Source organism: Pteronotus mesoamericanus, unplaced genomic scaffold (genome assembly GCF_021234165.1).
Source record: "Pteronotus mesoamericanus isolate MK-2021 breed Mesoamerican mustached bat unplaced genomic scaffold, CSHL_Meso_final scaffold_99, whole genome shotgun sequence".
NCBI lineage: Eukaryota > Metazoa > Chordata > Mammalia > Chiroptera > Mormoopidae > Pteronotus > Pteronotus mesoamericanus.
In genome coordinates this window covers 3,010,806-3,024,468 of record NW_026555330.1, presented here as the reverse complement: position 1 = coordinate 3,024,468, position 13,663 = coordinate 3,010,806, and the positions used below count along the sequence as shown (strand labels likewise).

The following is a 13,663-nucleotide window of genomic DNA, read 5'->3' as shown; positions in this document are numbered from 1 at the left end:
CATAACTTCACACAAGTGTCCGCGGACACCACGGGCCAGCAGGCCTGTTCTCTGCTCTGCAGCAGCTCCCTGAGAGCCAGCCCTGGGCACACGGCGCAGACACCGATGAGCCTGGCACCGGTTCTCTGTGCCAGCGCCCTGGTCACACTCAAGGGGCGGCCTGAACTCTCTTGACCTGGCAAATGATCAACAGGCCCTGTCCCCATGCCAAAAGCAAACAGAAACCTGCCACCAGCAAGGAGGACACCCGGTCTTCCTGAAGGATGCCCAAGTCCCCGTGCGGCCTTCCTCTGCAGACCTCGCAGATCTCAGGGATGCAGGCGGACGAGCGGGAGCCCGGAGACTATGCTCCGAATGTCTTAAGAGATTAGTTACTTAAAACCCTCCACGTGACTTCAGTCAACCCCGTTACTGATGACAGAGCAAAAGTCTCCTTGATTAAAGCTGAATGCCTATACATTCGCGAAGGGGGAAACATGCAGGCGAAAACAGGAGTCAGATTACTGATGGGCACAGCACCAGCGCCCGGACATCAGGGCTGCTGAATAAATTATGACAAGGAGGCAAACAGTAATCATAAATTCACTATAAATACCGCAGCCCTCAAGGCTCACATTTACTTACATCCCCCCAAAGCACAGACTGAATCTGGCCTTGTCCTCAAATGAGGCCTGGCTCTCCCCAAATTCCAAATATGGGAAATTATAGCTCTTCTGCGGTGGGGTGAAGAATGGGAAAGCAAATGTTTGCACTGCGTAACGTTTTAATTAAAACAAAGATGACGTGCACCAGTCTCTCTCTTCTGTCAGAGAGTGTCCAGTCCTCCTTCCATTCTCCCCCAACCCAGGCAAACAGTCTTTTCCTCACCTCCAGAATTTGTTCCCTGTTAAAATAAGAAGATCAGGCATGAGATTCATAAAAATTCTTCCAAAGCAACTTGAAGCCTGGAAGGGCACTGGTTCTTGATCATTCTCCCTCCCAGAAGTCCACCCCACAGGGGCCTTCCCAGGAGAGCCGGATTCCTAACAGCAGTGTGATAAAGGAAATACTATGACAGACAATGGCGTCCTTCCCAGCCAGAGAGGTGCTGGAACAGCCAGCTCCAGGCCATCGCCCACCGGGACAAAGGGAAGGAGACAGAGTGTGGCTGGGTGCCACCAGCCCGCTCATTCAATTTCGTAGCAAAGTGCCAGAAGGCAGATTGCAAAACTGTTGAGCAAGCTATCGTTTGTAGCGAAACATAGGAGACATTAAGGAACTGTTCAGCAAGTCATCTCTAAAGGGTTGTCTGCTGGGGAGTGAGCCTAGAACGAATCTATCTACCCAATCACTCCTCTAACAATAACAGAGGTGTCCATCTGTGAAGCAGAATTCCCAACAGGCCATCCATCTCCAAACCACCAGAAAACCACGGCGGAACAAAACCAACCAGGAAAACTAGAGAGGCCTCGGAGAGCACCCCTTGTGGATGGAAGGAGGGCTCCCGGGAGCAGTCCCCACCTGCCTGGGGACCAAGGCGAGCTCTATGGGGCTCACTCGGCCAGCAGCCCGCCTGGGACCCACAGGCGAGGGGCCTGGCGGAGAAGGAAGGAGCACCCGTGCCATGCGTGAGGAGTGCAGATCAACATCTTCTCCCGGAAAGGTGCCCCCCTACAAGAAGCTGCACCCCACCGACCTGGCAAACAGGCCTCACGTTGCTGAGAGTCCTGAGCGGTTCCTCAGCTGCCTCTCCCAGGGCTCTCTGAGAGGAGTCATGGTGCAGGAAATGAGGGAGGCCAAGGACAAAGTAGGAGAGGTGGACCTCACCAGCCCTGCAGCCCGGCCTCCGGGGCCTCGAGCGCACCTGCCGCGCGCAGTCTCCTACCTGGTAGGAAGAACCGGACAGGCTGTTCTATTTCTCACTTCTTCTGGCTTCCGAGAAATTCTGGGCTAAGAGTGAAACTCCCAATTTCCACAGACAAGACAATCTCGCCAGTGGTTAATCGGGACATCCCACAGGTATATTTTCAAAAGAATGAACTTGCCCTTAGGGATCCCCTATCCCTTCTCCCCCCGTCCCTGGTATTCATCTCTTATTCCTGAAGGGCCCCTCAGCAGCACTGCCTATGGCATTTGTAAGTCATGACTGCTAAAGAAGAGTTGAGAACAAAACAGGAAGAAAAGATGTTAATGAAAAAAAAAAACAACCAAAAACTTAACCTTAGGGATAGAAAAAGAGCTCCCTAATGTAAGTGATCTTAATTAATCTATTTGTTAAAGATTAAAATACGTATCAGGTGACTACTTAAAATGTTCATCATGACTTTACCTCTAATTCTGGCACGTGATAGAGAATAATGAGGGCTTATAGCAGGTACTCCAATATTTCACACATAAACAGATGAAAGGTCTTCTTAGGAAAGTACTGTGAGAAGGTTCCAACAGAACAGGGGGTCCTGGACGGGTGGCAGCAGGTCAGAGGGATGTTTGAGAAGGGTTGACTACAATTTGGGAATCCAACAACCATCCCTAAGAAACAGCGATTCCTTTAAAAACCAGGTCTCAAGGTGAACCATCCAAGAAAGCTGCTCTCGCTCCAGGGGTTTGAAAGAAAGTCATACCCATGAACCTGAGCAGAAACCAACACTTTGAAATGATAATCTTTCACAGCAAGAGCTGCTTCTGCAGGGCTAGAGAAACAAGTTCTCTTTCTTTGGATGAAGGTCTTTACTGCCTGGTAGCCAGTAGCCGTGGAGGTGACCGGCCCAGTTCACTCTACATAGGGGAATCGCTGGGGAATTGAAAAGGCAGGAAAATTCTGTTCGTTTCTGTTCTACTGTGAAAAAACAAGAATACCTGGTTGAATCAGACATAAAACCCAGCATTTGTGGTTGTCCTCTTAACAAGTTTTTAATAGGCTTCCTTTTCATTCAACATAGTTTCAAGACTATAACTAAAACAGTCAATAAAACAGGTGTGGGCTTAGTTTATTAAATTTATGTTTTTGGAGAAAATATTTAGAATAAACAAATCAATTGTTTTGTAAAATACATTAAAATTTAAGGGTGGTGTTTTATGATGACTTTTGTTCTTGATAAAGCAGGAAAAAATTATTCTGTTATATAACTATTGAATGAGGCTCACTCTTCCCCAATGATTTCACAAGTTCCAGTTTCAACTAGCTATAAAATAACCAAATCGGCTCTGATATGGCCATAAAATTACGCCTGAAAAATCGGGAAGCAACTTTTAACCCTATAAAATCAAGTTGTCAAACAGTATACATTCTGTATGGTCCCATTTATGTCAGAAAAATGTCTACATTTCTGTGAGTATATGCATAGAACTTATAGATAAGGTCTGGAAGACTATGTATCAGACTGTAAAGAATATACATCAGGCTCAAGACAGGACATGGGGCAGACGGGAGAACCTCCACATTTTACTTTCTGTCTGTACTGTCTGGATATTTTTTACAGCAGAACTATATTCCCTGTTATCTCTGGCAAAAAGAAAAACTAAAATTCAAGAAAATAAAGCAAACAAATACAAGCTGCCTTGTGAAATTGAAACCAATCTCTCATTCCCTTACAATTTTATATACGTTTACCCTAAAGCACTTTATCTTGTCTTGAATTATGACTTCATTCAAATCAAATATTCAGTGAAATTTAAGGTTTCCTGACGGGGGGAGGGGCAGGTTACACCTAAGAGGCTGTGAAATTTCCTTCTCTGGAAGTCTTTAAAAACAAATACAAAAAGAGGGAGTAGGGTGTACCTGGCCAGGACAGGACCTGGGGCAATGCACGTGACTCAACTCCAGGTCTCCTGTTCCGCTTCCTGCTGAAAGTCAGGCAAGGTCACCCTGCAACCAATTCCTGGGCAAACACACTGCGCACACCCCAGCGGGCCAGGCAGTATCTCCATGCATGTCTGGCACTGTTCCCTGTGCCAGCACACTGGTCACATCCATGGAGCATCTTGAAGGCCCTCGACATGGCAAACAATCAGCAGGCCCTGTCCCTGGGCCCAAAGCCAACGAAAACCTCGCTGCCTAAGCTCTCAGTGCAGCGCTTGGGGTCCGGACGCTGGCCACCTTAAGAGATTTCAAAAACACCTAACAATGACATCACCTCCCCTAAACTGCTAAGATCCAAGGCTAAGGTACCTGCAAGGTCAGGCTGCTGTGTGTCCTTTTGTCAGCAGCAACCCAGGGCACTTGAGCAATGGCTTCCGAGCTGGATTCTATTAAGTATGAGTGATCATACTGATTGCTACATAGGAAAAACAGACTGATACTACTTAACAAATGTTGTCTGTCTGGGAGACAGAGGATTCATATTTATGGGGCTCCTGGGGGAAGGGGAGTTCATAAAAGGGGTCCTTGAGAAAGACACTGGCCGCCCCGACATGACACGGCTCTGTCACCAGCATACCGCAGGTAGGACCCAGCACCCTGCTGAGGGGTAGAGCCTGTTCTCAGAAGTCACCACCAAAAAGGAGGAGCAGGCCGCACTCCCAGGGATGGGAGAATGGGTGCTGCAAACACACACAGGAGTAAATACAGAAAAGTAACACAGATCCAAGGCGATCCTGACCATGCTCTGCCACATCAAAGATTTGCAACGGGAAGAAGCACACAACTGGTATCAGATTTCTGTCCTTGTCTTAATAAGGGGGAGGCCTAGGGACCTGAGAGTGGAGGGGAAGAGGCCACCACTAGAAGCCTGGGCAGTAATTTCTTGGAGCTCACAGTTTTGTTACAATGTCTTTGCCCAGATGATTTTTTTGATGGATACATAAAAGCTCATCCTCTGATACAAGAACAGGTCAAGGTCCTTTCACTTCCACCCTGGACCTGCCACTGGCAGGAAGGCCTCCTGCCTTCCCTGGCCACTCCTTCCAGTGCTGCTCCAGGATACCCACTTAGAGCTCTCTGGTACCTTCCATCTGTCTCTGCTCCAAATAGCCAGACATCCCGCCGAACAACTCCAGTTCTTACTATGCGTCCCCTTTAGGGCCCTGGCTGCCGACACTGGGCTCTTCCAGCCTGGAGAAGCCCCACGAGTCCAGGGCGTCTTCCAGCCCATAGTTCTGTGGGGACCTCACTCATCTACTGCTTAAGAAATGACTAACATTCCAGCTCTTCCAGAAAGCCTTTCCAGAATGATCACTCAGACCTCGTCCAGCCTCATCCTCTCCTGGGTAGAAGCCGCCTCACTCCTCCCATTGACAACAAGAACACACTTGCCTTGCCTCCTTCCACAATAAAAGCCTGAGCTCGGACAACTTAAAACATCAATGTCTTCCTGGCCACGCGCAAAGGGATTCGCCATTTGCTTTACCTCTGGCCTTAGATTCTCATCTCCTAGAGGGCAGGACAGGGCCACGTCCAGCAAAGCCTGGGGCACCCGGGTTGTGGGGAATAGAGAATCTGGGTGAACTTAATTAGAGGGTTAAGAGAGGGCTGGGCAGGAACTTTGTTTCAACTCTTGTCATTATAAAGCCCATTATAAAGCTTTTTAAAGTACATGTGACCACTTAGCAGCCTGGGTAGAGTTCATATAATTTAATCTTTGATTTAGGAGTGTGCAGGGCCCGAGGCGCGTCATTCTCTTCTGCCACTGTAATTAGAGATGCGGAAGATGTAGAGGCTGGGCTCCCAGTGGCCTGGAAGCTAATTTCTAGAACAAATCCTTGCTACCACATCTTCTGATCTTGCCTTCCTGAAACTACAGTTCAAAAATAAAAACAAAAGCCCACCTCACTGAGGATTCCAGTCCAGGGAGGCCCACGGCCACGGTTTTTGTCCGCGGTTCTGCCACTGCGGCCCATCTGAAAAAGGGTTCTTGATGAGGGAATTGGGCAACATGATTTTCTTCAAATAGAAGCTTGATTTTGATGCTGCCGCTTCTCTCTTTGAAAATCAGGGGGAATTCACATACAGGTGTCCTAAATTTCCTTAAAGAAAAACCAGCCCTCTGTGAAGAATCACTGTGCTCTCTTTGAAGCGGCAAGGAAACAGGTGTCTCATCGTGGCGAGTGAGGAACTCCCAAAGAAACCTAAAACCAGGCGTGAGGGAGCCCGAAGGCAGGATGCGCAAAGGCAGGGACCCCAGCAGGCCAGCGCCTGGAGCCGCTGCACCCCGTTCCCAGGCCTGGGCTCCAGGGACCTCCTCTAAGCTCCAATTCCAAACTCAACACAGCCAAGCCGATTTTCCGTGCCCACACTGTCCCACGTGATCTGGTGCCTAAAACCACACACAGTCATTTCTTTAATCGCTAAAGAGTGACTCCACCACCGTTATGACTTCTGACTGAGCTACCGGGACTCGACTGGGAACAGCGTGCCTTCCCATCCAAACCCTGCCATCCTGAAAGCCCAGCCCCAGGCCCCTTGCACAGCGTCTTCCCCAGCAACTGCCGCCGACACGGAGCTTGGAACCTCACCGGGGGCTGTGGATAGAGTTCAGGACCTTTGCGAACTTGAGTGGGGGAAAAGAGAAACAACAAACCTACATCTTTATCTCCACTAACCTCCCGATGAATATTCACAGTTCCTTTGATTACGAATGCAGGCAAGCATCACGGTCAAGTGTGCAGACCTGTGACCTTGTCACAACAGATAACATACTTTCATGTCACATCACAGTTGACGCAGGTACCTCAAAACAGCATCCTCACTATGTCAAAATTATAATATTTATTAGACCTTGTTATTTAATGTTATTAAATGCTATATTGTAAAAATGAGTTTTAACATTTTGATGACTTATATTTTAATATAATTGATTTCCTTTGTTATCCTATGTATTTTTATTTATGCATTTTAAAATGTTATCCTAATAAGGGGTCCAGAGGCTTCACCAGAGGATCCACCCCAAGAGGATCCATGGCACAAAAAAGGTTAAGAACCCGTGTCTGGTGAAGCAAAGGTGTGAGCACTAGAGCCAGGAAAACAGATTCAGATCCGAGCTCTGCCAATTTCTAGTTCTCTCCCTTTGAGCGAAATGACGTAACCTCTCGGGGCCTTGAATTTCCCCGTCTTGATTGAGGGGGCCGACAGGAAAAACAACACGTAGCTTGTGAAACCATCCCTTCATCAAAAACTCAGCTGAACACCTACTAACTCTGTGGTGGGCACAGGGCTGAGTTCCGGGGCTACAGTAACGCACATGACAGAGATGGCTCTTCACTACTTCACACCGACGGTCCTGCTATATAAAGTGTTTAGCAGCGCCTGGCACATAAGCATTCTATAAAGACAGGAGAATGAACTGCTAAACACATAACACATTTAGTGTTTAATTAGGTATACGCTGATTTTCGTTGCCTCCCCTGTAACAGTTGTTGGTTCATCTAGCTCATGTCCTTCCAACGAAGCTTCTCAGAGGCTAGGGGCAGGGGTCACGCTCACAGAGAGCACACAGCCTGTGAGGGGGAAGAACGCTGGATCTGGCACCAAATGGTCCTGGCTTCAAAAGCCTGCTCTGCCACTTGCTAACTCTGTGACTGTACCAGAGACCTGTATAGCAGTATCTGTTCTCTCCTTCCCCAACAGTAACAGAATCCCTAGACTTTAGCTGGGCACATGGACACTATGAATTAAGGACACTATTTCCCACTCTCCCTTAGAGCAAAGTATAGTCATGTAATCAAGTTTTAGCCAAAGGGGATGTAAGCAGAAGTGATATGTACAACTTCCAAGAAGTGTCCTTAAATTAAGAGGGCCTGCCCCTTTCCCACCCTTTTCCGAGCACAGCCAACTTGGACGTGAGACGACCTTGGGAATGGAGGCTTGCACGTGGAACGAGACAGAACGGGCCTGGGTCCCTCCCACTGGGGAGCACCGCTTCTAGCTGGTACAGTTACCTGCCTCGGACAAGCTCCTTAACCTCCCTGGACCTCTCCATCCCCACCTACTACAAAGGTGATAATAGGAGGTACCTGCCCAGCAAAGTTGTTTTGAGGACTTAATGAGAAAGGGCTTGCTTCACAGTGAGGGCTAGAGAGAGAGAGGTGTTATCACTACCGTTCTTCTCTTGCTGCAGCGAGACACGTCGGAAACTGAGACATCTCAACTCAGCCCCGGGCGCCCAGGGGTGGCGCGGTGAGTCGCACAGCTGAAAGGCATCCTAGCCACTCAAGTCCTCCAGACAGGATCCCGTTCTCTGGCGCCCTCGTCAGAAGGCCCCAGGAAAGGGGAGTGCGCACCCTCTGGGACAGCTGTTGGGATGTCTGCTCACCTGCGAATCACTAGCCTCATCTATCCCTTCGGAGTCCTTCCTCCAACCGCCCTTGCCCACCTCGGGTCCCTCCTCTCTCTGCCACTGATCACCTCGGTCCTGCCTGTGCGCGCTCTCCCACCAGAACCCCCAAGTTCCTTCCAATCTCTTCTGGAAGCACCCTCTGGCCTCCCCCTAAGGGGGCTCCCCTAACTAACTGGGAAGTGAGTGATCGCTTCCTGAGTCCCACCCAACTGAAACAAGAGGCTTCCCCAACTCTCCAAAGGACATTCTTTCACACTGGAGAAGGACGCACAGGATCGTCAGCCATCGACAGGCTTTCCTGCAGTGACCCAGAGATGTCCCAGTCGCCTCCATTTTTCATTACTAACACTTTCGAAGCTCCTTCGCCCCGTGTGCAGCATCCGCATTGATCTGGGAGGTATAATGCTTCATGGCGATGCAAACTCGAAGTTCGCTTTATGTGCCGGAAGGTCATGTTCATCTTTCCTGATAGTCCCCTTCCTATTCCTCAGACACAAATCCTAGTCTGTCTCTCTCACATAGTTGTCATCTTCCCATGTCACTGTCACTGTGGCTGCTCCCAGGCACAGGCACAGCCATAACCACGTCTCCTCCTCTCCTCAGTCCCTCTTTTTCATACTTCTCCTGCGTTCACACCAGCCCCTGCTCTCGCGCTCGCTCACACTCTCTCTCATCTTCTGCCCCTCTGGCTCCACCCATTCTCAGCAGTGGAACTTCACTGTCCTCCCCATGGCTCCGCCAGGTCCAGCTTTAGAACTGGAACAGGGGTGGCCGTGGTGGCAGCCAAAGGCTCCCCAGCTGGGTGGGAACCCAGAGCTGCAACAGGAAGAAACAAGATGGTGGTCAAGAGGGCAGGAATCAGCACCCAGAGAGGGAGACAAGGCGAAACCTGATCCCGAGGTGGCAAAGGATGGGGACAGAAAGCACAGGCCTGATGATGTCAAAGGAGCTGCAAGCATCTGGGAGATTGTCGCTGCGCCCACCTTCCCTTCGCAGGCGGCCACAGGGTTTTCTGACTCAAGTTGCCATGCCCAGAGGCTGGCTGCACCTGGGTCAGCCTCCCTTTGCAGAGCACTTAGCCTGATCCTGCTTTTAAAAAAAAAAAAACATTTTTTTTTTTTTTTTTACTCCAGGGGTATGACTCACATGGGCATAAAACCGTGAGATTTTTTGCTGTTTTAAATTCACATGACACATTAATTTGCATTGCACAGCAAGAATGCTGCCGTATGATTCAAACCGCACCAGACTCGAGCAGGAATGAGACCCCAACATGGTTCTGTCCCCTCCCCAAACACCTTCTGCTCTCCGAGCTTAGCGAAGTCACAGCAAGGCCCGCTCCCCACCCTGCGGCGTTGCGGGGGGCTGAGAAAGCGGGCATTTCACCAGTGGGGCGCCAAGGCCGAGGCCGAGGTTAAGCATTTCTCATCCACAGTTCCACACCTTCCCACTCTACCACGTCTGGTCCGCCACCACCGTTCCCCTTTCAATGCCACCTTGACACTCATTTTCCTCCACGGCACCTGTGTGTACACGAGGCTGGGAGTGAGGAGCAGGTAACAGTGCCAGGTGCCAGGGCCAAGCCTCCGCTCCACAAAGAGGCCCAGCAGAGGGACCAGCCTTACATTGCTTGAGCAGCCAGAAGAAACAAAAGGCGCAAATGCCACATTTCCTTGTTTTCCCATTGGTGGTTCCTTCTGCCCTGGGCCCCGCCCGACCCCTCAGCCCTCTTTCCCGCCTCAGCCACCACCTCCTGGAGGGCCTCAGTGAATCACTAATTACCGATTTAAACCCAGACACTAAATGAATGACAAATACCGACAGGATATTTGGGACTGCGATCAGAGAGCTTCCTGCCCTCTGGAGTCTGCCTGAGCACACAGGGGCCAGAGGCACTATCCTAGCCCACACCCGGCAGCCGGGCAGACGACTGACTAGCCGGGCGGCCAGACCCGGTGCGCGTGCTGGGGAGGGGGGCTGGCACTAGTGAACTTACACGCTGGCCCCTAGCTCAGCTCTACACTGGAATTACCCAGGGCGGCTGAAAGACTGATGCCTGGGTCTCCCTCCCGGGTGATCTGGTTTGCCGCCTGGATTTTTAAAAGCTCCCCCCAGTGATTCCGACGTGCACCCAAGTTTGAGAACTGCCATTTTTCAAAGCGGCCAAGATGTTCAGAACACCTGAGGGCCTTTCCCCATCAACACTGCCCTTCGCGGCATCGTCCCACTTTACTGAGAGTCAAACGTCAGTCCCGGTGAGGCTGAGGCTAGAGCTCAGGTTCTTTAACTCCAGAGTCCATTCTCTCCCCCCCCGCACCCCCACCCGGCTGCGAACTCCTACAAGCCTGTGGGCCATGCCCGGAAGCAACCTCCGCAGCCGGCGGGTCACGAATAAACACAGGCAGCTACATTTGGCGATGGAAAGGCCACAGGCAGCAGTGATGGCTTGTCCTGGAAGCAGGGGGCCCCGCCTCACAGAGAGGGCAGGAGGTGTGCTCAGGTCTGAGGCCTGAGGCAACGCGGAGAGACAGGCTGGTCAGGGAGCTTATCCCAAGTGTGTGTCCTAAGATACCACACTAAAGGCGGAGCTCAATGGCATGGAAAGTAGCTTTGAATTCAAGAATGGACAAGTATTAGGCAAAGGGGGGGGCTCTTCACAGGGAAGAGAATCCTTAAAAGGTTTGTCTCTCAGAGGCGGTTTCTTCATCCAGCTCTAAGCATTCTGACCTTCTGTGGAGGCACAGAAAGCAATCCTTACATATCCCCAAGCAGGAAGCTTTAATCCCTCCAGCCTCTCCTCCTGCCAGAGCAATGATCCGGGCTTTCTTGGTGAGGGCACATATGACAAGTAACTTCAAAGATTTTTATATCCAGCCCTGACTGGTGTGACTCAGTAGGTGGGGCATCATCCTGCAAACCAAAAGGTCGCCGGTTCCATCCCCAGTCAGGGCACAGGCCCGGGGGGGGGCATGTGAGAGGCAACTGATCAATGCTTCTCTCACACACATCGGTGTCTCTCCCCCCCCTCCTTTCTTCCTCTCTTCCCCTCTGCCTAAAAATAAATAAAATCTTTACAAAAACATTTTCTCTATCCAAATTACTTAGGCAGGGCAAAGCTCCCCTTCAACCCCTTTTCCAACTATACCTGCCTCCCGTCCAGAAAAAGCATCACCGTCGCCACAAAACCAACCTTCCCAGCAGAGCGGGAATAAGGTGGCCACGTCGGGTTAGGAATTCATCTGGCCCATCACAGAGGCAAAGCACCTCAAGCACCATATTCATAATACTGCAAGGACCAGCCCTCAAACCACAGAGTCCCCAAACCGCCCGCATGAGAAGGGGGTTCTCTCCCCTGCAAGGCTTGGGACAGACACTTTAACGTGAGCAGATGCTCCTTAAAGACAACAAGCAATATTGCACCATTCCTCCTGGGTCAGAATTGGGCCTCTTGGTACTCCAGGACAACCTGTGTCACACACTGGCTGCCGCCCGGTGTCTCAGAAGCCGAGTGTTGATGGGAAGGAACCACAAGGAATTACAGGAACCAACAGCAGGTTAAACTTTCCCATCGATCGATCGCACTGATAGCAGCGCCACTTACCCAGCACAGCCAGACAGCTCAGCACCAGGAGAAAGCACTTCATGTCGGCAGCGGAGAGCAGAGGCAAGGCAGCGGCGCTTTCTCCTCTCCCAGGATTTAAGCTCTCATTTCTGGCAATCCACTTAGAGCTCCAGGGGACAGTTTTGGAAACAGAACTTAACTCGGAAAATAAGAAGAGGTTACAGAGAAGGGATCAGCAGGAGGCAGTCGGGGAGGGTGGCGCGTGTTAAACTCCCCCAAGCAAAGGAAGGGTCCAGAACAATCCTGCGGGCGCTCTAGGCTTCTGCCACATCGTGTGCCTTGCGGTTTCCACTGGAATTGTAGGTTGCGGTGGATTAATCCTCAAGGAAAAGGGAAACGAGTCTGAGGAAATCCTTTCATCCACTGATTATACAGAAATGTCCTTGGCTTCCCAGTGAAGGTGTCTGCACTCTCCCTCATTCGGATTCCCCGAGGGGAAAGGGGCAGGTTTTGTCAAAACCTCTGACAGCCAAATCGTCGTCGTGGCTGGCATCGACCGTTTGGGTTTCTTCACCAAAAAGTCTGTCTCCACCCATGATGGGAGGTCACGGAGCCGCCACCTGCCCCAGACCTGCCCGACACACGCGCGGCAAGTTGGCGTTCCGGTGCCCTGAGGCGGTCCCACGATGCCGGCGGTTTTCTAAAACAAACACAGCAGAGATTTGTCAAAGGCCCACGTCCCTGCCGCAGAACCGAGAGGGGCCGTGCCGGGCGGATCACCTGGCTCCCGTTCCCGGGCCAGGACAGTCAGTCTTGGCATTCTGACCTTGAGCGAGTCGCAACGTTTCCCTTCGCCTCAGTTTCCCCGCCCAGAGCACGGCAATAGCGGGAAGCCCGATTGTTCCTGCCGTACTTTCTCCGAACGCCTCACTCCTGGGAATTCCCTCCGCCTCCCCCGGAGCCCGGCGCCGCGGGCAGCCCCACCCTCCGCGGGGGCACTCGGGAAGGGGCTCCGAGGTGGGGCCGCCACTCCCGGTTCCACCCCCGGCCCCGGCCCCCGGCCCCCGCCCCCGAGGTGGGAGCGCGGCGCGCGCGGCGTCCCAGGTGGCCCCGCTATTGTTTTACCTTCCCGGGTGTTTATTTTTTGCTGAGTGGAAAGAAAAGGGACGCAAGGAGAAGGGAGCCGGGGCCCCGCGTTCCGCTGCCCGGACGCGCTCGCGGCGCGCCCGACCGGCCAGGGGAAGGTCTCGGGCCCGACCCCCGAGCGCAGCGGGCGCCCGACCCGCCGCCGCCCCTCCCCGCGCCTCCCGGGGCACCGCTCCCCGCGCCGGCCGCGCTGCCCCAGCTCCTACCTCCCCGCAGCCCTCTCCCTCCGCGCGTCCGTCCGTCTGTCGACCGGTCGACCGGGGAGCACGCCTCCAGGGACGCGCCGCCTCCTCCCTCCCGCTACGGCACCGACCGCGGCGCTCGGCCCCTCCCGAGTCCCCGCCCCCTCCAGCTCCGGCCGCTGCGCCCGGGCGGGCCAAAGCGCGGGGCGAGAGCGGCGGCCTGGGCCAGAGGCACCGCCCCCGGGCCCGCCCCTTCCCGCATGCCCGTGGACGCGCCGCTGGGCCGGGGACCTGGGCCGGGGACCTGGCCCGGACCTGGCCGGTGGGGACCTGGGTAGGAGGAGGGGACACGCCGGTGCCGCACCTGACGGTGGGGAGGGCCACCCGAGGACCTGGACACATCTGACGTGCGGGCCAGCAGCCCCCAAAGTTAACCAGGGGTTCACACGCAGCCTCCTGGGCCACTGGCGAAATGCACAGGCCCTTCCCAAAGCCCAACAGAGGACCCGCGGGCGTTGAGGAGG

General features: G+C 52.6%; 1 protein-coding gene across 2 annotated transcripts in view; it reads right to left on the bottom strand.

Moving 5' to 3' along the window:
* Nucleotides 1–13,275, bottom strand: part of IGSF3 (immunoglobulin superfamily member 3) — a 91,615-nt gene extending 78,340 nt beyond the window's left edge. For both annotated transcript variants that reach the window (XM_054564716.1, XM_054564717.1), the window contains exons 1-2: nucleotides 13,164–13,275; nucleotides 11,851–12,511 (exon numbers count right to left, since the gene is read on the bottom strand). In XM_054564716.1, the coding sequence (XP_054420691.1) occupies nucleotides 11,851–11,893 (43 nt within the window). In that variant the 5' untranslated portion in view covers nucleotides 11,894–12,511; nucleotides 13,164–13,275. The remainder of the gene's footprint in view (nucleotides 1–11,850; nucleotides 12,512–13,163) is intronic.
* Between the last annotated feature and the right edge of the window lie 388 nt (nucleotides 13,276–13,663).